Genomic DNA, 27,473 nt, shown 5'->3' with positions numbered 1-27,473 from the left:
CAGCTCTCTGGTGTCTGGCTCTATCACAATAACAGACATCACAGGCCATACGGAGCTGGGCTGCCTCACACAGAAACAGTATCTTCCTCCCCCTGAAAAGATTAAAGGGTGCTAAGGAGAGCTGTCTTCGGAGAGCTGCGGCATTACAGCATCCCACTGGAATTCCCTCTCGTTTATCTAAAGCCTGGAGAATAAGTCAAATCAAAGGGTGCTCTGTGTAGGAGAAGTTGCAGCTAATTTGCCCTGAAATCAGTGGTTTCTGGGAGACATGGCTTTGGCTGCCCGCCGCTGTGCTGCTCACAGATGGTTTTGGTTAAAGAAAAAGGGGAAGTGGGAGAGGTGGGAGGGGTGGTCAGACAGGAATGGATGAGGAGATGCAGGCAGGAACACAGAGAGAAAGAAAAATGACTGAGCCTGTATTCCTTTCTCCTTACATTAAAGGGAAAAATCTGCACTTTTTATGTGGACGTCCAGTCAGTGTTGATGGTAAATATAGTCAGTTGAAGTAATAAATTCCTGTATTAAATTACAAGCCAGGAGGTAGAGTATTTGTATCATGCAATGCTATGTTTGGCCAACTAAGTAATAGCTACAGGCTAAGGTGGTGATACAATGCATCCTGATACATGGTAGGCACTGCATGCACAGCTCCTGAGCAGGACAAAATAAATCAAACAATAAATAAAATAAATAAATAAAATCAGCTTTCTTGGTCAATATAACACACTGAGGAAATTATAGATTTAACTGACAGGATTTACCATCAACACTAACGGGACATCAACATGAAAAGTGCTAAATTTTTCATGCTGTGACAGGTGTGTGTGTACGGGGGAGTTGATGCACAGCCATTTCAATCAGTGTTTTAATGAAAGACAGCATGAGACGATTCTCATTTATGGCTTTGCATTGTTTCACATCTGGTCCATTTCTACAACACCTGCTCAAAGCAGCAACACATTATATTATTTTAAATCTGGAATATTTTATGAATGCTGTAGAAAAAATGCTGTAATTTATTTTGGGGTTGGTTCGTGGCCAGCTGATATACACAGCAGGGGACATTTTACAGAAACTTCCTGACTTGTAGATCCTGTCTTAACTGTTCGATAACCATAGTTATTAGGACGTGATTTAGGAAAAAAAAAAGCCATTACAGATGAACAGATCCTCAGTCAATGTTCCCATCCCAACTTCAGACAGAAATAGTGTATTACACAAAGATTCTAACTTCAGTAAACTCTAAACACACTATTGACCTAACTTTTATTTTTACACCAAGTAGTCTTAGTTAATTGGTTTAATCTATAAGGCTGCTCATTCATTGCATTTACACACAGGATGCTGACAGAGTGGAAACTGTGTCTGCTATCTTAGCTCATCCTCTGTTTTATCTCCTGAATTAGTGCTGTTGTAAAATCACCAAAAGCAACGGGTACAAAGTTATTGAGCTCAGCGAGATTAAAGGTAGTGTTGGTTGCTAGGTAACAGTCAGAAGAGGTGATATGTTGGCTTGAGTATTTAGGATTTAAGTTAGTAAAGATTGCTTCTGTAGCACCAAATTGGGAAAAATCATATCTTAACTTGAAGAGAAAGTTCACCCTTTCTATGGTAGAATCTGCTGGAATGATCCTCTTTCTGTAGCAGCATCTATTTGAACTACTTTTTTCTAATAGAAAGAAAATAGTTCCTTCATGAAACTGCTTCAAACAAGGTCTGTGGATTATTTTGGTAACTGGGTCATGATTTATGGAAAGACACACTGGTGTTGAATTTTTCAAACTTTTTTTTTGTGCTTTGAGCACCACAAGCCAAAAGTCATTTAGTTCCACTGGAGAGAAAGCAGACATCTGTATGTATGATATCTCCAAAACACTGCAATTCACACCAAAACAATCTAGATGGATGAATAGTACTACAGGTAAGAAGATATGAATTTTTGATTTTGGGGTAAACTGTTCCATTAAGAGTTAAAAATAGTGTATGTAATACATCCACAGTAATTAAGTACTATTACCATGTTGCCACTGTTGATCATCAGGATAAATATAGCACATTGTAGTAAAGAATCATTCTTCTGGCTCCTGAGTCTGGATCACAGCAGGCGAGTATTTTACAATAGTTGGGTATCCATTAAAACACAGATGGTGTTAGTCATTAGTCTGTTGGAATATAGTGGAACGGTATTTGCTTGAGGGTTGGATTGTTGGTATAATAGCACTAAATCTGTGACTGTAAAAGTTATTTTCATTCTAAAGAAATCCAGTATCACAGCACAAGGTGCCACAAAACGTGCCCAAATTTTGCATATGGTAACAACAATAAAACTTCAGTAAATAAAGAATAAATTAAATAAAGACTTTCCAGGTCCACAGAACTGGGATTGCTTCCAGTTTAAATAAAAAATAGGCCACAGCTGTGAATTCAATGGGTAAATGCAACAAAACACCACATGTAAAAGTAGGGTGGTGTAACAGACACTGCAATCACAGCAGTCAGGATGCTACTGGACATGGGTTGGATATTGAGTGAAAGAGAAATCTGTTGGAAATTTCCTTCAAAGTGCAGCTTCTATCTTTTGCCACAGTTAAGATTATAAAGCCCCCTGTCTTTGTGTGTGTGTGCGCACCCATGATGATATGTGTGTGTTTATATCTGTATTTACCTGAGAGCAGCAGCATGATAAGTGTCCACATAGTCAGAGATAAAGAGTTCTCGACTCCTGACCACCGGGTCTGTGATAACCAGCTCCCGGCCAGAGTCTGGAGGAAGGAAGAAACACACAATTGTATTGAATACAAATCTTCTTCATATATAATGCTTTAGACAACCACATTCATTCATCTATGCTTCAGAGGGAACAGAGATAAAGTAGCTTGGGTTTTTGAACTCACTAATAAAATCATGAGTGCAGTTCTGTGTACGCCCAAAGTAACAAGTACCTCTGCAGAGGTCAATATTATGCCACATAATTCAATAAAGCCAATAAAGTGCGGTCCCCTGAGGAGAGGACATAATGTTCAGTTCCTCAAGCGAAATGACCCTTCTGGGGGTTAAGACGCATCAGCACCACCAAGAAGAGCTGGCACTCATCACTGACAAATGACCCGACCTGTGGCGTGCTGTGGCCAATGCACTGCGGCCTTGTGACATCAATTCTAATAATCCTGAGTCCTACTGCAAGGACAAGCTGCAAATAGCAGAGCACTGTGCTGCACTGAGGCTGCTTCTGGAGGGAACAACATAAAAAAATGTTTGGTTGATAACCTCAATCAAATCCCTAGAGTAACGCCTTCCGTCTGACACGTGCTATTAGGATTATGGTTGAGATGAAAAACAGCGAACACCCTGTGTAGTTGGGTTCTCAGTAGTAAAACTTGTGATTATTTTTCAATACCATGGGTTAAAATGAAACAATACTTGTTAATTATATTATTAAAAGTGTCGAAGCTATTAGAAAAAGTGCTCATTCAAGACCTCAGTTCAGTTCAGTCTTTATTGTCCTGCCTGCAATTTGGCTTGCAACAGAGCAAAACCAGGTTGTGTTTGGTGACTTTTCTGCACCAGCACTGAAAAAGAGAAAAAAATAATCCTATTTTTAAAAAAAAGTTTGCCTTAGGATTGAAAGTGGTATAAAGTTCATACCATTAATGTCATCATACCATTAAAGTTCATCAAAGTTTAAAATTCTGGTTTTTTTTTTGTTTTCTTTTTACAACTGACTGTTTTTACACAGTTTACATGCCAAATTGTATTCTGTGATGCAAACTGAGAAAAGCAAAAATGTTTTTTGGATAAATGTTCACTTTTTGAAAAACACTGAAAAGATAAAGCGAAATGACATACTAATCATGTGAGCTATGTGTATCCATCACACCTGTGAGTGCTCGTGTGATTTTGCTGACTCAAAGTCACAGCTCAGTGTGTGGTGGTTTATTTTGATACTTCCTGTGTATCACCTGTGACCGACCAGCACCCCACTGCTAACACTGGCTGTGTAGGGGGAGTTTTGTTTACTAAGAAAGGCTTGTTTGCCGATGAGAACAGTGAACAGGATGCGTCAACAGGTGAGTGTGTGTTTTGATTATAGCAATTACAACATTATATATTTAGCTACTTATTTTACAGGACAAACATAACTATTTCTATATGTGTGATTTGGTGTGCGATTGGTGATGAAGCCCAATGTGCAACACACATTTTTTCTTTTCGTTTGTTTGTTTGTATGTTTTTTTGAGTTTGTCCGATATGTATGTAATTTGATTATGTGAGCATGGTTCTCATGTTGGGGAGGTGGGAGGTTTGGCTTTCACAGAGTGTATGACCATCACCAATATAAAACATGGAGACATGTCATACTTTCAGATGTATGTATGCTGTGTACTGACAGTCTAATAAAAGTACTTGTGGAAATATTTATGATCGATTTAAGTAACCAATCAATTCATAACTTGCTGAGGGAATGCTTGCAAAGTTTATAGATTTACATGTACAACTATGTGATGGCTTTATTAATTAAGAATATTTTAAAAGTCAATTTAATATCAATAAACAGTACAGTATAGTGGTCTGTGGCTCTCCAGAGGCTATTTATAAAATCAAAACACTTTCATCCATTGATTAGTCCCACTATCACAAGTCATTTTAAATGTGATTTTCCTCCGTGACTTTTCCGTCATCAGGATTTGATATTCGGTGACGATGCTTCTGTTCCTGTGGATGTGTATGTGTTAAGAGTGTGATGAGTTCACTGGCGCTGATGGTGTTGAGAGTGTGTCCGCTCAAGGGCCACATGACACTGCGGGTTATTAACACTTGACAGTGCTGCTGTCTGGCCTGAAGGAGTGTTACCCGGGGAACAAGCACAGAGCAACGGGATTGGCTCAGCAACCTGGGACACTGTCTTCTGGTTTGTGTTTGAAATGCAATTCGCAGCTAGCCTTTATATTCCCCCAACAGTCTGGAGAGCCGAGGCAGATGTGTGTGTGTGTGTATTTGTGAAGGAGAGGAATTAAGTGTTGTGTTACAGAGCAAGTGTATTTAGTTTCTGTGTATGTACTGTGAAAATGTGCGGATGTGTTTCACAGCAAACACAGGGCTGTCTCACCGTTCTCATTGTTGCGATCCTGCACCAGGTGCTGGTAGACAGAGTCGGGCACCTCTGACTGGCGGTAGTACCATTTCACATTCATCAGCAGATGGTCCCGTTTACTCTGCAACACAGAGGAGACACACAGCGAGTGAGCAGGGGGCAAAAAAAAAAAAAAGATAAACAGACATCATTTTGTTTGATTACGACGTCACAAACTGGCCTCTTGGCAAACAGTGATGCTGTGCAGACGCACTGTTTATGACTCACACAGGCTGATGCCAAAAAGCACGCAGAGAGACCAAGTCAATTAAAAAGGGATTGCAGAGCATTTAGAGCCTTAATAAAGTAAACAGTGGGATGGCCGTCGCTGGAGGAAGTGTAGGGAGAAGAGAAGCATGAGGGGGGGACAGATGAGTGTCTCTTACAAATCACTCCTCCACCTTCTGCTTTCTCTTAACCTGATGACAATAATCAGTGATTTAAACCTACTATCAGGACTGAAAATAATGCACGGACTGTCCAGCATACTGAAAATCAGAGTGAAAAGTAGAAAAGGACAGTCTGGAAAGATCTGAGGCAGATCTGAGTGCTTCCATTGTGCAGGGTGATATTTATATTATTGTTACTTTAGAATAATGTACAACACCATTAGTTTGCATTTGCAATATTATATAAAGTTAAACATTTCAAGTGTGGGGATATACATAAAAAACAAATACCAATCCAATTTTTATTCTTAAAATGAAAGACATAAGAATTGGGAACAAAATTACTTACAAAAAACAACTAACTATTTATCAATCTAAAGGCTCTAAGATATGAAAATCTGGTTGACTTTAAAACAGTTCAGATTATGTGCGAGTGATAAAACCAATTATTGCCTGGAAGTATACAAAAGTTGTTTAAAAAGAGAGGAAGTGAACATGATTTGAGAGGTATTGTATCTCAGTTCAAAGAGTGAATTTATGGAACAGTACTGGCGAGGAACTGAAAACATGCAGGATATTAAGTAGGTTTAAACAGAAACGTTAAAATAACAGTTTTATACTAACATACAGAACAATTATTGAAAATAGATGATCTGGTAGCAGCATGGGCCTCGTAGGATAGGACACAAGAACTTACAGGGTTTAAGTTGCTTTTCATAAGGTGTTTTTTGTGTTATATTGTGTTGTTTTTGTTTATATTTTTATTTTTTCCCATTTGTTTGCCTGTTTTTTGTTTGCATTGTGTTTTGTTGTTTGATCTTTCCTTGTTAAATATGTCATGTTAAAAAGAAAGGTATTATAAGCTGCAGCTACAACCTGCACCATTTTCCAGACTTCAAAAGTGTCTAAGTTATGTTATTTTATATAAGAGGCTATGTATTAATTTATATAAATTTGTATAATTTAGGTATAATGAACTAATTTCTATTTGCAGATCAAAACAAATTCTAAAGAGTTTGTCCTTAATTGTCAGCTTAATGTTGTATAATTTTCAGTCAATTGTGTGATGGTAATTCTATTTTTTATTTTATTTTTCCCTTCAATTGACATGCTGATTTGTTTGCAGTGCTTTACTTTACTGGACAGCCATTATTTTATTTTCATCTAATTATTGGCCCTATCCTTGAAGAGCACCTGATTTTTATTTTGTTGTGTTTTACATTACCACCACCACTGTTTTGACCCAGTGTAGCTCTCTTTCTTCATACTATTAGGGCTTTTGAAGTTTACCCATGCACATATACTGTTTCATGTTACCATGCTTAGAGCTTTATACTCTTAAAGTGCTGCCACCCACTGGTCTTTTGCTACAGTGCAACTCAGCAAAGGGATTGTAGTCCCTTACATGACCAGCAAGTGGCAGCACTGGGGTAAAAAGAAGAGCTTTTCCAGGGCCAGTCAATGAAAAGACAGAGAAGGAAGGGGAAAAAAGAGGGGGAGGGGAAGAAAATGGTGGAAGCTGAGGCCAGTGCTGAGGTGAGGGGATGAAAAGGGCAAAATACTGTTTTCATTTCATGCTGTAAAATATTTATTGTGCCTTCACATGAGCCCAACTGACCGTCACAGTGGTTTGAAAGAACATTAGAAAGACTGCCGGGGATGGCTGGCTGCTGGACTGCGACACAATCCTATTGGCCCCCACAGCCATCTTTATTAGGGACTCAGCTACACTGCACAGCACTAACTGACTGAGACACCTGCACCACCGCTGACACCACCCGGGGAGCAAAGAAGGAATGAGAATACGGAAAAAAGGCTCGTAATTGAAGACAGTTTAACTTCCGCTTTATCCAGGCTCTTAATTGTATCTCTCTCTCTCTCTCTCTGTGTGTGTGTGTGTGTGTGTGTGTGTGTGTGTGTGTGTGTGTGTGTGTGTGTGTGTGTGTGTGTGTGTGTGTGTGTGTGTGTGTGTGTGCCTGTGTGCACGCGCGAGCGTACAGGAACATGAGGTCAGACTAAAGATATTTAAAGCCTTTAGAGTACATTGTTCTGTTATGTCACTGGGGAGGAGACTGAGCACATGCAGCCAAGCAAATCATCACCTCCCTAAACCCTCAAGCCCACCTCTGGTTTTCCCATTCCTCCCTCCCTCCTCCGTCTTTCTCATTTCACTCCTCCACCTCTCCATTTTCCTTCCTCTTGTTCTTCCCTTTCTCCGACCTTAAAGGAGGGAGGAGGAACGAGTGAGTAAGTGAGCCTGGACGTGTTAAACAGCAGCTGGCATGCAGTCAGTCAACTGTACTCACTGCTCCGGACAACTGTGCGCTTATGCACACAACATCGCATTCACATTCACAGTTTTGCTTGTTATTCGACAGAGAGCCCATACTGATGGGCTGAGACTCAGACCCCCTGAGCACGTAGCCATACTGTGTGTGAAGAAATGTGTGCAATGACGTCATGTCCCTCCCTCCCTCACAGTAGTTAGCCCACCCACCCCAACCTCTTGTCTATCCAGTTACAGACACTGTTGCCTTCTAGACTAACAGGCTGCCTGCCACAGCAGAACAAGTAGTTATCCAGTGCTTATACATAATTAATACTTTAAGGAGACCATAAATGCTGCCAGCATGCTACCTGAACATTTCATTTTCTGCCTGTAAAACCACTAAATCAAAGAGATTTCACAGAGCTGGAACATAAAGAGCTGATGCAAAAACAGAAGAAGCACAAGCATGCGTACAGACGTGCACACACACTCAAACAGGTTTTACACCTTATTCATGAGGCTGCATTATTTTAAACCAACCAAACCAACCAAAGCAAAGCGCAAATGTTATTTCCTCAGCTATCATCAGTATCCTCGTCACTACAGAGTAGCTGCCGCTCTCCCTGAGCAGATTGCTGTTTAGAAGCTCACAACAGCGTTAAGCCCTCTCAGGCAGAAGAGGGAGGGAGATGGAGAGAAAGACTGAGTGTGCAACATATGGAGCACGTAGTGGGAGTGAAGCATAGCTTTCAATTATCACAATTCTATAAACACGCGGGGTGGAAAAATGAGTAGATAACGCGAGGAGGAGAAAATGAAGGGGGATGATAGACAGCTCAGACTCGCCACACCAACTACTAGTTGTATTGTCTGGGTTTTTTTGCTAAGCCTGCCCTAGAAAATAACAGAGAGAGGGAACATATAAGAGGGAACCCACAATGCTGAATTGATTAGAGACATTCCACGCTGCCTGTAGAGAGCTGAGCCCCGCACAACGTCAGCCATCTTTGTCTGTCCTGCCAGAGGCTAAACATGGCCCTGCCCTCCCTCCTCCTGGGCCCTAAACCCTGGGAATGCCACTCACTGCAGAGAGGCCAAAAGACTTACTAACCCACTACTGAGAGAAAGAAATGAAACAAGAGGAGAAAAGGGAGAAAGTGCAAGGAGGCAGAGCAAAGGAGATAGAGAAGGGGGGGAGAAAAGGGGTTGGATTAAGGTAGAAGGAGCAAGACCTTCTCATTTCCTCAGACTTAAAATTACAACTATCCTCCTCCTTCTTTACTGGAGCCCCCAGGGTACAAGGCTATCCCTTTATTCATTGAGGAGATATAAATCTGAGAGTCATGATTTGGGGCTGAGCACAATGGTCCCTCCTCCCCTTCCTCTAAGGGCTCAGCCTGGCCTGTGGCATTCTTTGGCACACTCATGAGGCAGACAGAGGTTGGATTATAGGAGGGTCGCTTCTTTGAAGGTTACACACTTGGAAATAGTACATGATTTTAAAGTATACATCTTGCAGAATGAAAACAACATCTGTCACTATTAATGTTATAATACACAACATTTGTAGGGTTGAGTATCAATTGGATTTGAACAATTTTGATTCAGATGGTGCTCATCTTTTCCAGTTCTTAACAATTCTTGATTCCAAATCTTGAGTGTGCTTCTGTGTTCTCCACAGCAGTGTGTGAAATGCTAATCACCATGAATAAATATTGCCAGCGGAAATGCTGAGCTAAGCTAACATTAGCTTGATAACCGGTGCAATGATGGTCTCTTTTCTGATTTCTTGAATATTTTGGGTTTACTGAGGCTACATTACTGTAACAATAGAGTTTATCCTGTGTATCCTTGTGTTTGTTTTTTGTAGCACAGCATTTGCTGAATTGAGGTGATTGTTACAAGCCTTGCACAATGTGTACTATTCTGGTTAAGCAAACCTAGCAACGGCTGGGTGGGTTAACTGAGAATAATGCTAGACTCATGATTTAATAAGACAAATGTATTAGGAGACGTAAAATCATGCATGCACTAAACTCACACATCTATAGTGCTTGTGTTGCAGTACACGTTTTAATTTGAAACTAGTGTTAATGATATTTGTATAGATAATGATAAACAAAATTGAAATAGAAATTTCTTAAGGACTGCTTTGTAATTGTAACATGGGAGTCACAATTTATATTTGGAATTTGTTATCCATGTCCAACAATAAAACATTTGTGCATTAAAATGTCCAAAAACGCTAGACCTTTGCTATATATTTGGTTGACCGGTATACTTATATTAGCCCAAATGTTTCTAACAATTTTCAAAACAAGAGAAATCTTATTTATGTTATAATCTTATTCAAGATAATGTTGTTCAAGCTGTTAACCGTAACTATACATAATGTAAATAAAACTTAATATTACCTCCTCTGTGAACATGATTACTGTCCAAGTCACCTCAGATTTGAAACAAATGATGAAAACAACTCCCATGATCCTATGCTACTTCTTGATGTCATCACACTGTCTTTTGTTATCGTTTTATTGTGAGAGAGACCTCTAGCAGCAGAACTTAGATATTGTCCATTTAATATTAAACAAATCAGTGCATTCATCAGTGCTCTAAAAGCAGCCTGGACAAACCAGGCATTGTATGAGACGGTTAATTCTCCCTCTGACTAGCTAAAGGTGGCTGGCCCCTTGGATCCATAATGGCTGTGCAGTTTTCTTTGTGAGGCTGCATGTGTGTGCAGTCAACTCTGGAGCTGGGGCCCCTGTGTACGACTACACCACTACAAAGACGGTGGGGTGGGGTGGGGTGGGGGGAGACAGAGGGCAGACTTTCTTTTTTAACAAGGAAAAGGCTTTAAATGTGAAAAGAAACCAGCTCCGTTAGACACACACTTTTAAAATGGAGGGAGTGTGGAATTAATTCCATGTTTACTAAACTAAAAAGAGTGTGAAATCAATACAGAGCTTTTCAGTGCAAAAACTAATGACGACACTAATACCTTTCAATGTTTGGTCGGCAGCAGCAACTTTTTCTCCCACATCTGTTCACAGTGGCCTTTACAATATGGTCATTGCCTTGCAGCCAAGCTGAGCTGTGACAAAACTAAAGGAACGTTGTTACAACCTGTAACCCTCAAACCTAATGCCCTATTCCTCCATTCCTCCTCCTCCTCCTCCCCCTCTCCGCACTGTAACACTAGAGCTTTGCTTTAAACAAAACCAGACCCTCTCGCTCCCACACGACAGGCCCCCAGTGCACCTCGTTAACAGGAAACCTCTGTTTATTTTCTCTGCTTTTCAAACACTCTCCTCTTCCTCTGCTAACCCTGTTAGTGACCCCCTCCTCCTCCTCCTCCTCCTCTCAGTGGTGACATCAGCAGCCAGGATCTATGACTTCCTTCAGGAGGTGGCAGCCAGGAGTAAGAAAGGAAAGACAGATCCCCAAACACACAGATAAAGACAGAGAGAGAGAGGAAGGGAGGGAGGGAAGGAGGGAGGTCAAACAGACAAGAGCAGCGGCAGCAGCTAAGTGTTAGCAAGGAATGTCAAGCAGTTCAGCTAGGCTAGCAGGCGGCAGAGCTAACAGCTTAGTTAGCTAGTGCCCCAAGGGCAGGGGAGGCTCGGGTATGGTGGATCAGGGTCTGGTAGCGGCATGACATTGACAGGCAGAGACTCAAAATGGCACGGAGGATGGATTGTGAGCGTGTTCACCTCGCCTGCCGCAAGGGGAGAGTAAGCACAAGCGAAGAACAAAAGGCTGATTGTGGCATTTGGAGGCAGAGATGGGATCTGGGAGGACTAATCTGCTGCACCGACATGATAAGATTAGAGAGGGGAGGCAGGAAGAGCTGGCTGGGAAGATCACACATACACTCGCGTAAACACACACGAACACACACACAAAGATGATGGATCTGATTGGAAGGGTTTTCCACTCTGTTTTCACTCTTCCTCATTTTCCTTCTTTCTCTCCGTTATTTTCTGCTGCTCTCTCAGAGACAGAGATATCTGCCAGCACACCAGCACTCAATAAGCACTTCCATCTGGACGACATCACACATACACACACACACACACACACACACACAAACACACACTCAAAAACTGCATGTGTGTGAACGTACACTGGTGAGGTACAAGAGATCTGCTGTGCTCACGCAATCTACGACATCTCAGTGACTGACAAAGGAGGCGGTTAAAAAGAAATGCCAGCATGCTGTGTGAGCAAACACACACATTCAAACGAATCCACTCTTTCCTGCGCGCACACATACACACACAAATAACAGGCTTTCAGGATAAGCACCACTATTCTTCTCCCAGCCCTGCAGTAGAGTGGGGCAGGCTGGGACTCTGTGTCAGAGGTAAGAAAAAGCACCTCTAAATCAGGCTGTCAGAGGCAGCAGCAGCAGGATCCCACTCTGCAATCCTCCTCTCTCCTTATGGGCTTCACAGTGAGTGTTGGGCTACTCTGAGGAGGAATGAAGGATAACCTGACCCTCAAGCCTCCTTCTCTTTAGGTACATATAATATCACTAAACAAATGCTGATTACAATGTTTGTGAGGAGGAGCTGTGCACAGCCTGTTTCTTCCCCCCGCCTGGCAACAAGAACAAATGGAGACAGTGTGGGAGGCGGAGGGGGGAGGTATGAGAGGGGGAGGAGGTGAGGTGAGTCCCAGCTGTGGTGTGGCGGTGCTGGCAGGACCTTTGCGCCGTGCCTACACAGGGGTGTCTCTCTCTCTGCCTCTCTTTGGCTTGACCTGTTTGGATATTAAATCGGCGCCCTCTGCTTTGAACACACTGGGCCCATCTGTCAGCCCAGCTCCATATTGGATTGGATGAGCTTTAGCTGATTCAAAGTGGGCAGATTTGCTCTCGTTGCTCTTTGTGTGTGTGTGTGTGTGTGTGTGTGTGTGTGTGTGTGTCTTGTGTGTGCGTGTGTGCCTTTGAACATGAGCCTGCCTTAAATTTAAACCACCCTTTTCAAGGAATCTAGCACACATGTATAAATCACTACATGATAGAGTCGCTAATTGTGTCATTGCACAAACTGATGACATACAATAACATGTGAGGACATTAAAAGGCATTTTTTAACCTGTAGCCTACATTTGTATTAAAGTGACAAATGGGGACAATACTTTTTGAAATTGGTCAAGAATTGAGGGGGAACGCTGCAGCCAGCAGAAGTGAAATTAACAACTAATTTACACCTGGTGATAAAATGTGATTTGTATCTGGATACACTATCCAGATAAGGAAAAACTCATGTTAACGCAAGGTGTGAATGTTACAAGATCAGAATGTGATCCGATCTGCCACACCACATCTGGAGGCAGTGTGGCTCGCGTTGGGTTCAGATCTTAGGTCTACGTAAAGGCAATCCGTACAACAATCTGAATAATTTATCCGGTTACAGATCCCAGGTGTAAATGGGGTGTGTGATACAACATAATACTTCCAGATAACCATGACAGTCAAAGTACGTTCACTAAAAGTGATTGTTTTTGCCACTGACAGACTCAGATTGTTACTAAGTGTCTGACAACATTATGGAAAGGACTGCTGTAGTTATAGACCTTTTTTTAAAAAAAAAAAAAGAAAAATGGTATGTTTTGTTTAACCAGAAACAGCTGTTTTATTGCTCTCACCAAGCAAGAATATGATTTTATCATTTAATCACCATCTTCATTCAAACTCAACATAAACAAAATAAAACAAACCAAAAACACCATGGTCAGTCTTTCCACTGTCCCTACTAGGGATACAAAAATACAACTTTTTTCAGGCGAAGTACAAATACTTACATTTGGGTACCAAGCTTTATTTTGAAAACATGTTTTATTTTCATCACATGTTCCTCACTTTCTAAATGTAACAAATTGTTGTTTTCCACTGCCACCATTACCAAACTCCTTAAAGTGGTATGGGCTGTGGTGGCATTGGAGTAGTTTTTATGAGTATGAATACACGAGCACAGTATCGACTGATACCCAATACTAACATCTGTATCCGTGCATCCCTAGTTCCTACAATCACCAAGTCTGGTTGGTTGGTCAAAATAAACCCTTAATTCACCAAGGCAGATGTGAAAATATTTTGGCTCTACACTTATGTCTGAGCTCCCTATCGCTCCTCTCCCAATGTTCTCACATCTAACCCTGTGAATTCAACCAAACAACCAGTTGGTGACTGTTAGAGCAGTGAAAAGGCATGTCAATCGTTTTATTTTGTTTCTGCTGCTGAATTAATATGACAATGTTAAAATTACAGCTTTACAAAGAGAGTCTGGTTAGTTTGATGAGAGCACGAAACAGCTGTTTCTGGTTAAACAAAATGTGTCTGACTCTTAAAAAACAGGTCTCTCTCTGTAGCAATCCTTTTCATACTGTTGACACTTAAAATAATGATGTCAGTGGCAAAGAGAAGCAGCTTTAGTGAACACATTTGGACAGTGCACAGTTACTGGGAGGGATTACACTGTAGCTTGGTTTCACTTATGACAGCTACAGTACCGTCCCTCAACAGTGGACCAAATTCAAAAATAGTTGTTCCCATTAGTCATTTAGACACAAAACTCCAGGTTGAAAAATATCAAAGACATCCTTTAACAGGTCCTCCTGTCATCCAGCCAAAAGACGTAGGGGCAGTGGCAGAGATGGAGAGAGGAAAGAAAAAGAGGAGGGGGGTCTGGTCACGCGGAACTCACAGATGATACTAATTAAGACTTGAGGGCTGAGAGCCACTATTGGTGGATCATTCTGCCAACCACAGGCACACTTTACACACTGGAGAGTCACAAGCACTGCACATGACTGCCACATCTGAGGTCGAGCCTGTCGAACACTTTGTCTCATGCCATGCTGATAACAAACAGAGCTACTGCAGCTTCATCTATCCTCTATTTCAAACGTGTCCCGGTGGGAGAACATAAATTATTGGCAGATAAATTAGAGCGAAATGCATGATGCTGACCACATTGCCCTCCTTCTCAGAGAGTGGCAGTGCAGAATCGAGAACACTAGCCTTGGCTGCTCGCTCCATAAAATAGCCAGACTGTGGCCAACTTAAATATTTGCCTTTGCCTCCAACACACTTCTGCTGCGCGGCGGTTTTAGCCAAGAAATTTAAGACGAGTTAAGTGATGCTATGGAGAGAGCAGCACCGTGAAAGGCAAAAAGGAGAAGAGGATATAAAGAATACATTCACTAATGATGATCATTATCTGCAGACCACAGGCAAGGAGCACCAGGGACCTGACAACTTGTGTTGTGTGTGATTCAAACTACACACAAATACACAAGCATTTCTTCTTATTCCTTTTTTGAGAACACATTCAGAAATTCTTGCAGCACTCGCAGGGTATAGACTAGAATGCAGATCCAAGTGAGACTTCAAACGCAGGCTGTGTGAGGACAGATGGAGGCGGTTAGGAGAGCTCATATCTGGGTGTTCAGATCATAATACTGACTTTATTTCCCAAGCTCTCCCTCTCAGCCAGACATACAGTTATAGCCTGCCAGAAAACATTGTCATTTCTGCCTTCAGCCTTTCATTTAGCTGCTTCAAAGCCATCTCGCTTTGATACCTGGCTTCCTGTGTGCGTGTGTGTGCGTGTGCTTGTGTGTGTGTTTGCGTACAGCCTGGGATGTTCTCTTGAGAGCAGAGTCTTGTCTGGTCTCAAGGTAATACCCATGAGTCAGGACTACACACACAGAAAAAAAAAAAAAACGACTGAGGAATGCTGCTGTTTTTTGGACAACACCGGCTTCCTTTGTGTTGTGCAGAGTGTTTAAACGGCCTGGTGTTTTGTTTGGAAGGCCGTTCGCCTGTGATCCATTGTGTTAGCTTTGCCTTGTTAGCATAGCCTGGCGAGCTAATGAGACATCTTACTAATACTGACTGGACTGCTGCTGTGGAAGAAGGGAGAGGGGGACTGCTCACTGAGAAGGGCGTGCAGAAAGGATATGAATATCAGGCTCTGTGTGCGTGTGTGTGTGTGTCATATTGGACACCTGCCCAGCCAGCTAATCCAGACCCTGCATGTGTGTATAAGTTTATGTGTGTGTCTGTGTGTGTGTGTACCACTACTAGTGGCAGCCTCCTGAGCGGGGCATGGCAGAGAAGGCGCTGTGGGGTGATTGAGTGCTGTAATGGAAGACAGGAAATGAGAAGGGCTTGCTTAAGCCAATGCTAATCGATCCTTCCTCTTGGTATAATTCACACAGACACGCAAACACACACACACACACATGCACATGTAATTTGTAGGTTAATGTAGTAGTAACAAATGTGCCAAGTACATTCAGCCATGGATAAGATATGTGTATGTGTAGGGTGGACAGTAGAGCTGGAGCTGGAATTTACTGTGATTTTAGACCGTGGCAAAAAGTAGAATCTTGCACCTCTAGAGATTGTATATCATGTGCCATATTTCAAAAAAGTAAGTCTGTCAGTATTTGAGCTTTATTTCAGCAGCATTACTGATATACTGTATAAAAGTAGTTAATAATAGGGATGTGCACGATTAGTTGACTATATGATTAACTGTCGCCACCCTCGCTAGAACCACAAACACCAGTCGGTTTAACTATTTACCATTATTTTATTTATGCACAATGCCAGTTATCTGTTGCCTCTAAGATGTTATACAGCCGCTTGCCACTAGTCAGGGCTGCGGCCCCATTAGACAGCAGCCCCTCTCGCCGTATGCCGCAAGCGTATATGCCCTGATGGTCCATGCAACCTTGTACGTTTACATCAGCAAAGTCGGACAGATGACAGTTCGTAAAACCAGTGCAGTTTGGCATTAGATACATTAACATCTTCAAATGGCTCTTAATATGCACAGAATTTTTTCCGACAGACTTTAACATTACCAACTAATAACTGTGCTCAATTTGAACAGCTTTCTGAGTGTTTTCGTACTGTTACTTACTGTTCCATTCAGTCAATGTAAAATTCTTTGGGTTTTGGACTGTTGGTTGGACAAAAGAAGCAATTAAAAGATGTCATTTTAGGGTATTGGGAAATTCTGCCAAGTAATTTTCATATTTTTTGCCATTTTATAGAGAAAATCATTAATCAACCAATCATGAAAATTGATAATCAAAATAATCGTTGTTGCAGCCCTAAATCAAATAAGATTTGGCCGAGGTTGGGATGTGTGTGTGAAGGGTGGACAGGTTGTGTGTGTTCAGATGTGTGCCACTTCAAAGACTGATGGGGTGTGTGCTTAGAGTGGGATGATAGGAGCATTGATAACAAAAAAAAGGGAACAGAGTGTGTGTTTATGTGTGCGTGTGTGTGCACGAGTGTGTGTCTTCTCTGTGTAAGAGCAGCTGTCAGGCCATCAGAAGAGAGTCTACAAGGAGTGTGTGTGAGAGTGACATAGAGACAGAGAAATCGAGAGGCTTCTGTGTGTGTGCGTGTGTGTGTGTGCTTGCGCGCTTCTCTGTATGGTCAGCAAACATCGATACACAGCTAATAGGAATATTTATGATCCTCCTCTCACACCACAGCTCATTTCCGCACACACATGCACATACAACCGTTCCTGTGTAAGAACACAAACACACACACACCCAGGAGAGATAGAGAGGAGTGGCCATTCACAGCCGGAGATGGAGGCAAATAAGCAGAGATGCAAAAACAGATCTTACAGCTGAACGTTAAACCGGACAGACAGCCTTGAACAGCTCCTATCACCATGAGCTCAACCAGTTGTGATTGTATTGTTTTATCTGGCCACTGCTTCTGAAGATATCCATCTCCCTGTCTCCCACCCTCCCCCCTCCTCACCCCTCTATCTGTGTGTCTGAAGGTGACCTTGCCTGTCTGTCAGTCTCTAGCGATGACACTGGCCCTATCAGTAATACATCATGTAAGCTGTGTATCAGCCAGATGCCGCACAAGCCGAGCAGTGGGTGGTCTGTCAGGCACGCTTGCTTTGTACAATATGCAAATAATCACATGCAAATTACCTACCCATGTGTGTGACAATATATCAGTGTCGATGCAAATGCAGCAGCCTATCAGACGTGTGTGTGTGTTAAATAAAGATTTGAAGAAGTCACAGGCCTTTTACCAAATACAGTTACAGCTCATAAAATCAAAAGGTTACATGCAGCAACTGTAACTGTAGTCTGAATGCGGGGGAAGAATGTGATTATAACACATATGCACATACACACACACATTCACATACACGGGCCAGAAGCTTTGAGCAGCCTCCTGCTGTGCTGCAACAAGAGATGTATTGTAGACAACACAGCTGCAATAACAAGGCTGGCCCAGTGCTGGAAGGAGCTGTACTACATGACTCTCAGTCTAGACAGGCAATAACAGCCGCCATATTGTAATAATTGATTATAGATGGAGTTTTGGAGAGTGTCAGAAAGACGCATTTCATCCAGTCCATTTGAAACATATTTAATTTTGCCCCAAAATGAATTTTAAGTTGTGATAAAACATTTTGCCTTCTTAATTCAATCATTACAAAGTATAAACAAAAAACTAAAATCAGTTACAGTCCAAAGGCATTTTTAAATTGATGGTAAAAGGCTGAGTTGTTCACAACTCTGTAATAGTATCATTGATTGATATTTTTATGCATTCCTCCCACGTGATTACATCACCACTAAAGATTTTGCATTTTCCAGTGCATACAATAAAAATCAAAAGACGTTTTTCCTTTTGTTTGTCACATGGGTGTATGGTATTAAAAGTACAATGATTAATGAGACACAACATGTCATCGAAAAAACAATGCAAGCAAGCCAATGTTGTTTTTAATTATCTGATTAATGTTCTGAAACTATAAAATCAGTGGTGTAAGAGGAAGATAAAAGGTGAAGGAAGGTATGAATTTCTGAATTCAGTAAGGCAGAAAAATCATGCACTCTCTGTTCTGCATTAGCTGAGCAGACATGCTGTGAACTGCCACAGCAAAGTAGAAAAATACTGCTTTAGAAATTTTTGCGCACACTTGTTGAGACTTTAAGAACCTGCTGATATTTTCAACCCGGACAGAACATTAGCATGAGATTTCTCCCGCTCCCCTATCTAGCATAAACAATAACAGCTAACCTGCAAGCTAACATTAGCTAACAATGAATACACAAGCAGGTGAACAATGTAACTATTAGGCTAATACACCGATTTGTAAGCTTACCAGCATATTGCTGCAGAGTGTTGTGTAAAATAATAACTATATAGAGTTTATAACTTTCTGTGAGATCTAATGGATTGCTATTTTACCAGCACCAAACGAGAAACAGCAAACTAGTTAGTTATCTTAGTACAAATTAAAAGAAAAACATAAAATAACAAAACGGAAAGTTTGTGCATAATTACAGTTTGTCTTTATGGATTATATTGATGGCAAGAAGACTGTGGACATACGACTTCTTTGTGGACATGTAAGAAATTGTTAATAAGTTGTATTTCTTTAAAGGAGTTGTAATATTTTCCCCATAGAGCTCAAGGAGCTTGAGTTTAATTCAAACTGTTATCTATATTTTTAATGTTTGTCAAAAGGCTACAGAAACACTTTTTGACTGCTGAGGTACGATGGGGATGTTTGACACTGACTACTGCAAGTTACTGGTTTTATTAATGGTTCACAGTAATAATGTGCAATAATGTACACACACTGATTACTATTGATTACTGATGGCAGCTGATGTGGCTCAGTATCAACTCAATGTACTAATACTATTTTGTTTTCATACACCGTAATCATCACTTATTGTTGTTGCACCACTAGTTTTGGCCTTGGTGCCCTACATTTTGGCTGCAATGCCCCAATAAATATTTGAGTGGCAAGTGGACTTGCCCAAATAAAAGCACTTAATTCTAGGCCTGATAATTGCATTGTACCAAGAGAACATTCACCTGACAAAATATTGGATCAATAAGTGTATTTTACAATAATAACAGAAAATATCATGGTTTGATTTAAAAAAACAAAAAACTAAACATATTTTAGTCACTGCAAATTAAAAAAACTGCAGCCTCTTGCTATGTCTCTGTTGTTGACTTCCCAAACTGTAACACAATAAAACACACATGGTTAAGCAAACAATTGCTCACTAATGCAGAACATGGGAAAAACATTGGAGTCATGATGAGCACAGTGTGTCAAACACATTGGTTATCGTTCACACACACACACACACAGTCACACGCACAAACAAGAGCGCCCACCGAGAGAGTGCGAGACAAAGAGGTTGAACAACACACCAACATCTCCACTCTCTGCAGCCGAGGCACATCAAAGCCTTCTCCGCCCATTTATCTGTGTGTGTGCCTGTAAATCAAAAGGCATACTTTGAACATACACGCACGCGCTCTCACGCTCTCTCTGTCACACACACACACACAAGCTCAGACTGCATTAGCTTTGTGCAGCAACATCCAGGGCTGGGTAGGGGAGGTAAAGGATTTTGCTGTAGACGGGGGAATTACTTGCCTCAGCTCACTCTGTCAGGGAGGAGAGGGGGATGACTGTTTACCCGCAGTGAGTGAGAGAAGGAGAGAAAAGACAGAGAGGTCAGTGCTGTGTCTGAGACGCTGCTTTCTTCTCTGCAAGTCACCTATTGCCTCACATTCACCCCTCACTTGCCCCCCCGCCACCATCACTGAAAGGTGACACACATACACACATTTTACTGCTGTCTTTTAAAAATAGCTGTGAGGTGTGTTAGATAAGAGGCCGGGTCAATGTAATTAGTTGTAACAGCATGTTCAGGGCGAGATACTATACACAGGGACGGAGGAGGAGGAATAAATGCACAAACACACTGAGAGGAAAACCAAGGAATGCAAATCCCCTCTGATCTGTGCATCCCAGTGTGACCATATGGTTTGGCGGGGACTTCCTACCCACCACAGAGGAAGTGTCCGTTTACAGTGTACAGTTCAGTTGTCCGCCATCACATCCTGTCTCCTGGCTTTTAAAACGGTAACGCAAAGCCTGCTCGGCTCAGCCCAGTCACGGCTTTGAAGTTAAATCAACCAGAAAGGAGACACAGTTCACCATACCATGCAATCAGCATCAGCATGAGATCTGGTAGGAAGCACGCAACCTCAAAACGACAAAGAAAGAGAGCACTACATGTACCGCTTTCAGCCCGTTCTGTTACCTTTTCCCCTCTATTGTGCTGGTGTGATTGACATCCACCTGTCCTTGGGTGGAGGGTGATTAGGTGTTCTTACAGCTGGCTCTTTGTAACAGAGCTTGTAATAGATTGTGTGTGGAGGGTGATATGATAGGCTGATGATGGAAAGATCCAGCAGACACTGACTAACAGTCTGCGGGATACAACAGGGCGGGGTTATTGATGACTCTCTTAAACAGCGGGTATCATTGCCATGGCAGCCCATACATTATTGCTGCGCGACCACGCCCTTGTCACTGGCCCGGACCAATGGGGAGGCGGCTGCCGAGCAAACAATCCCCAGCAGTGTTGGAATGGTTGAGGCAGAGAGGAGAATGCTAAATGTGCCACTTCATCTGGTGATTGACACAAAGCCTCTTGTTTACCGGCGCCACAGAGATTTGCATCTTTTTACCGGCGCCCCTCCCTCTCTTCCTCTTCTCTCTCATTTCTCCTCTTCGTACCCCCGCTTCATTCCCACAATCCTCCCTGTTTGTGGTGGCGCTGCATGAAGTGGATATTACCCCACCCTGCTGCTATGATATTGATCAGCCTCCTCCCTCTCCTCTCCTCCTTTCTCTCTCCTCTCTTCATAGCCCACTGCATTGATTCCACCTCTCCCTCTGAGCCCGCCAGCTAGGAGTGATTACACACGCTGCTCACACACAGTGATGCAAGCACACACACACGAACATACACACACATTAGAGTCTTTGGTAGGGATGTGGGGATGTGTAGCCTTGCTTTACTTTAAAGGCTATAAAGCTCCGCGGCTGCTGCACCAGCCCTGTGAAAACACTGCTTTTTTTTTATTCAAAGGAACCAATGACTGCAAGCTTAGCATGACATATTACCATAATAAACATTGTTGTTGTAGCATGTTAGCATAGCACATCTGCAGGCTGCTGCTCTTGTGTTTTTTGTCAGGCTGGTGCTAACTATGGCTGTGGTAGGGCTTGACAGGTGGGCTCCAGACACCTTGTGATTCTGTGCAGACCCACTCAGAGCTCATACACACTCCTTATATGGACCTGTGGCGATGTGCACGCTGGCAATAGACTAGCAGCTAGTCCACTAAAGTCAAAGCAGTTAAATGAAACAGCACAGAGTGGGCGTCAGTACTGCATAGACAGAAGAGTTTATCAAAGAGCCAAAATCATCTGTGTACAGTTGTAGCAGGTTTGAAGTTGGGAATAAACACAGCTCTTGTAGAGGAGTGGAAAGCTACTCTGCCTCAGTGAATTTCCACACCAAAAGCCAAGAGTTTGCCAGCAGCAGAAGCCACTGGCTCATCCATACTCATTTAAAGTGAGGTTGTATGAGGTACTTATCTATAGTCGGTGTGTTAGCTAAAGTACTTGGCAGTTTAAGTATTGCAGTGGATAGAGTCAGCACCAAAATGTATTTTAGTCACCTAAAAAGTCCACCTAAAAATTAGTATCAGTTGTTTATTATAAGTGTTTATTAATATATTAATAAGTCCATGTGTTGCTCTCTTCAAACCTAACAAACACCATGGGCAAAATCAGTAATTTTACCCAGCAGAACACATTTTTAAAAAATTGTCTGGATTCATTAAAGACACACAATAACACTAACTAGCAGATCAAGGCTGTGGTAGACCAACAACCGCTACATTCTGCAAGATACAGTGACTGATTTCACTTATCGAGTTTGGATGGTTTGGAGACAGCAGAATTTGGCATATACAATGGCAGTTTCCTGTCAGAGAAGGCTGTTTGATGGAAAGGTAACAGTGATAACAATTTAAATATAGCATACACTCAAATGGAGATTTACTTTTTTTTAGGTGGAGCTTTATTACGTGCCTAAAATGCAGCAGTACACTGCTTAGCTTCTGTGCTGGTACTCCTCTCTGCTTGACCAAGTTGGGGTGTGCCAACTGTGGCTAATATCAATAAATACCACATAGAAATCCATATCAAATAATCCAAACTATCCCTCTACTCTCTCTTGTTCACCTGATAGCATCGCTGCAGACAATAGATGGTGAAGAACGGAGGGTTTTGGATGGGGAGTCCAAGAGGATGAGCTAACGAGGGCAGTGTGGGCAGATGCTGCAAGAACAACCACTTATCTCTGTGTAACCTCATCCTGGCAGCAGCAACAATCCAGCAGAGAGTCTACAGCAACAGGCCAGAGATCCCACATATTATACACACCCTCACTGCCATTTGGCATTTAAATGGCATTTTAGCGTGGCGGCAAACAGTTTGTACCTAATTATGGCCAGTTGCTGCTGTGTCCTGAGTTAAGTGAGAGTCTCAGACAGCCATCCAAACAAGAGCAAGGCTCTTAAATCTACTCTCTTAGGGATAACCAATACCTCTGCCTTTAGGCTTAACACTGAGGATGTGAGTATTGATACAAAGGCTCTTCAGTATAACATGTAAAATGTTCACAGTCCAAACAAAGAAAAAGACAGGGGGCGAGAGCAAGGACAGTGTGAGTGTGATCAATAGTAGTGATCAATACTCTCCCCCTGTACCTTTCACTCTTTGAATTAGCACTTGTATTGCACTGCAATGTAACCTCTTAGACAGGCTCAAAGTCACTTTATCAGTGTGTGATCTGATAAACAAAACATCTTAAATTAACCTACATAACACACTCAATTATCAGCTTCAAAAAAGCTAAATCAGTGCTCTGACAAACAAATAACATTATGTCTCATTATCACTCATCTAAACACGTCTCTAATGATCCAATGAGGCGCCTTTAGAGATGATGTTTTGAGCCAAAAAGTACTCCAAGAGACCGTCAGCCATCTGTTAACAGCAAGCTCCATCAGTCCCCTACAGGTCCTGTCACTAGTCTACACCTAGAGGAGTGTAACCACAAGTTCCACTGCGGTGCGCACACATGCTGAAGAAATGAGGTGTGTGTTTTGTGTAAATGTGTGTATCTTGGCTCTGCAGGGAGGAGAGGACAACAGGTCACTGTCTATACAAGGAGCACATCCAGACGGACAGGGGTCTCAATCACCTCCACACTCTCCACTTGCTGATGGAGAGAGCCTCTCGCACTCATCCCCCAACTCCATTATCCACTCCGACAGGGCTGCACATTAAATCATTCCATTTCACCTGGAGAGGAGGGTGAAGGTAGGAGGAAGACGGGGGTGGGAGTTGTTTTTTTTTTTTTTTAAACACTCCGTCCTTTCTTGCCGGTGTGTCAACCGATTCGGACAAGCCCACGTGCTGGGCCACTATCTGTAATGGGTGCAAATCAGCACCCCCCCATCCCACAATGCCTTGAGGTACAAGATTCATCACAAGGACCAGACAGTAGAGGAGAGGAAGAAAGGAGAAATGGAAGAGAAGTAATGTGGAATAAGGTGAGGAATGCTGTAAGATATGAAAAAAAAGCAAATGATGGGAGCCTATAAAGAGTTATTCACCCTCAAATGGGGAGGGCATTATGGCGATCTATAAATGGGCTGTTAAGCTCAATAGCCCAAGGTTAGCTTGTCGTGATGCTGCAGTGAAAGTCTATATAGCAGACTGTATTAGTCCTACCACAAACACTCGGCCAGCCCATGCCATCTGGATTAAAAAATGTATTTAAAATGCTCGGATTATTTCAATTAGCTGCAGAGCAAGTAAGTGAAGGAATTAAGTAACACATCAGACAAAGCACCCAATGCACGACAGCAGCTCGCCTTAACAACTGGATAGGGGTAGAGGAAAAGCCACTGGATGAAAAACATGGGGATTTGACAACTGTACAAAAAAAGGGGACTTAGGGGAGGTCTGTATTTTCTTAATCATTTCATTAAGATAGTGCTTACGCTAATTTAACAGTAGGCTTAATAACGCAGACTTTCCTCCCTCCGCTCTGTACACAAGTGTTAACTGCCTGCTGGAACAAAGGCGGCTCTGTTCGCAAACACAACACTGCCAAACTGTTAAGTACATTCCTATAAAGAGAAGAACAAAGAGCATTTGAGCGTGGCGGGAGCAGAAATGAATACAGCTACTGAGGGGATAGCACAGCTCAGCCCTTTGATGCCAGGAAATGTCTTTACCATCGTGGATAGTGTTTATGCTGCTTCATAGTGTACAGTTTAAGATCGAGGCAACAATAAAATCAACTGGTAGTGGCTTGAAATCTCAACAGAGATGGTGTTCGGGAGAGAAATGGGGCTGAGAGAGGGGGAGGGAGGTGGGGGTTGAAGAGGTATGTGCTGCACCAACAGCTGATGAGTAGAGGAGGAGATGGTGGAGAATTTAGAGGTTTTTGGACTGGATGGTTTTTGGGAAGCACAACAGAGGACTCAAGGATTACACAACGCAGGAATAATGGAGTGTGCAGTGTTTTTTGTGTGTGGATGCAAGTCACAAAATTGCACAAACACCTATGTGCAGGATAAATGAAGTGTGTGTGCATGTGTGGTGAAGCGTCTCCAAGCCCTCACAGCTGCGGTTCCCGCAGTCCATGTGATCCATTGGCGGTGACAGACAGGCAAACACAATTTAGACTCGCCCATCAAAGCACATGCAACACCAGTCACTGCCACTGCGGACGGAAATGTGACGCACTGAACAGGAAAATACACAATCCCCCCTCTGTATCCCAGGGAAGACCAGTCTAAAACTGTCACATCTGGAAAACCTGTCTGTCCTGCTTTTCTATGTTTGTATTTCTTACTGTATGTACTACTGATGGTAATAGGGTTGCGAATTTGGTGCATTTTCCTTCACCAATAGTTAAACACGTTCATCAATAATTGATTGATTCTAATAAGATACAAAACACACGTTTTTCTCAGTTTAAAGGAGACATATGTAATATATGTATTGTACAAAATCATAAAATGAACATTATACACCACCAGAGATTAAATGATGCTAAGTTGAAATACGCCAGCATGTCCTCCTCTGAAATTTCCATTCTTGGCCAGGACAACTGTTTTTGTTGCCTGTTTTATTAGAGTTAAAAGCAGTACTGAATGTTGGCTGCATGAGTTAGTATCAAATCAAATCAAATCATCAATAAATGTTTAACAGGACTAGATATTTTTAACAGTTAAACTGAGGAGTATGTTAATCAAGACCAGCAAACAGTAAGACAGGCAGTCACTGAACTCCAACTCCAGCATGTGTATTACCAGAGCAGTGGGCTTTTGTTTTCTAGATAATAGGTTTAACTTTAAATTGATAGGCACTTGACAATTACAAACAGCTGTAGAGCTGGGGCAATTTGTTGACATAATCGATGTCAACAATTCTGAAAATACGCATATCATGTGTCGACAGATCTCTGAACTACTGTGGCCGGTCAGCGCATGGGTTCACCCGGAAAACATGCTGCAGAGAGCAAACCTTGCTGCGATCATCAAAAGTGTGCAAGTGTTTTAGACAGAGATGCAACAGTTTGGCTCTCTTTAGCTCCACAAATTGGACCTGTGACTTATCACAGATGGACAGCTGCTCCGAGCAACCTGTCCTCCTCCAGCAGCAGCAGCATCATCCTATTTACTTTCTGTCAGCACCCAAGAATGATACCTGAGGATTATGAACTTGTGTGATGTGTTTCTGTTAGTAGAAGTCACGTTAAGGGATAGTTCACCCAAAAATGAAAATTCAGTCATTACCTACTCATCCTCATGCTGACTGAAGGTTGGGATTAGTTTTTTAGTCCACAAAACACTGCTGGAGTTTCACAGGGAAACAGCACTGACTCTCCCAAACAAGGAAAGTGAACGGTGACCAGTTTTCAAACATAAAAAAATACACAAAAAACATAAAATGCCCCCATACTGCTTGACCGGTGTAATCAAAGTCTGTGTGCACGTGAACCTGGCTCCAAACTAAAGATAAAATACTGATTGTTCAGTTTAGTAAAGGGTTGACAGTGATTATTTTTAGATTAATATGCATCACAGCTCCTTTTGAATTTAAGGTCCAGTATTTTTCTGATTAGGCAACTGACATAGAGTCCATTAAATAAGGTGGAAATTAGACTAACTTTAAAATAGGTCACTATTATCATTATTCTGATGTGCTTTATGTGTCTATGTTTCTGGATTAAGATTGAATAAAATCTTGAAATATCAATGAGACAAGTTTTGATATGTATTTTAGGTAAATTAATTATTATATACTTGAATAATAAAAAATGTTAGCTAAATCCATAAATTAATCGATTAATTGAAAAAATAATCCACAGATTAATTGTTCAAAAAATAATGTTTTAGTGCAGCCCTAAAACAGCTGATCAACTTACAGCGTAGGAGTCATCTTCAGTTCTAAGTGTCACAACATAATGTTGCACTCGTCTTACCACAGATCATATATTCTATAACCCATTCACCTATGTAATACGTTGTCTGTGGCTTCAATTCGTCAACATAACAAAAATAATCTTTTGAGCATAAAAGCTTGAGTTGTGAGCCCTTCAAGTCTCATATTTGTTGGTTATGGAGCAGCTCCAGCGTCTAAAACTTGATGACATGACTGATTAAACTCTTTTCTTTGGTTTGTAGGTTTAGCAGCCG

At 41.9% G+C, this 27,473-nt stretch overlaps 1 protein-coding gene across 4 annotated transcripts in view; it reads right to left on the bottom strand.

Annotated features, from left to right (window-relative positions):
* Nucleotides 1-27,473, bottom strand: part of rerea (arginine-glutamic acid dipeptide (RE) repeats a) — a 178,458-nt gene that overhangs the window by 50,405 nt on the left and 100,580 nt on the right. For all 4 annotated transcript variants that reach the window (XM_084721320.1, XM_084721321.1, XM_084721323.1 and 1 more), the window contains 2 exons: nucleotides 5,108-5,213; nucleotides 2,666-2,762 (listed from right to left, as the gene is read on the bottom strand). In XM_084721320.1, coding sequence (XP_084577446.1) covers nucleotides 2,666-2,762; nucleotides 5,108-5,213 — 203 coding nt within the window. The remainder of the gene's footprint in view (nucleotides 1-2,665; nucleotides 2,763-5,107; nucleotides 5,214-27,473) is intronic.

Source organism: Lutjanus erythropterus, chromosome 6, assembly GCF_056507025.1.
Source record: "Lutjanus erythropterus isolate fLutEry1 chromosome 6, fLutEry1.hap2, whole genome shotgun sequence".
Taxonomy (NCBI): domain Eukaryota; kingdom Metazoa; phylum Chordata; class Actinopteri; order Lutjaniformes; family Lutjanidae; genus Lutjanus; species Lutjanus erythropterus.
The sequence above is the reverse complement of the archived record's forward strand: the minus strand, read 5'-3'. Positions and strand labels throughout refer to the sequence as shown.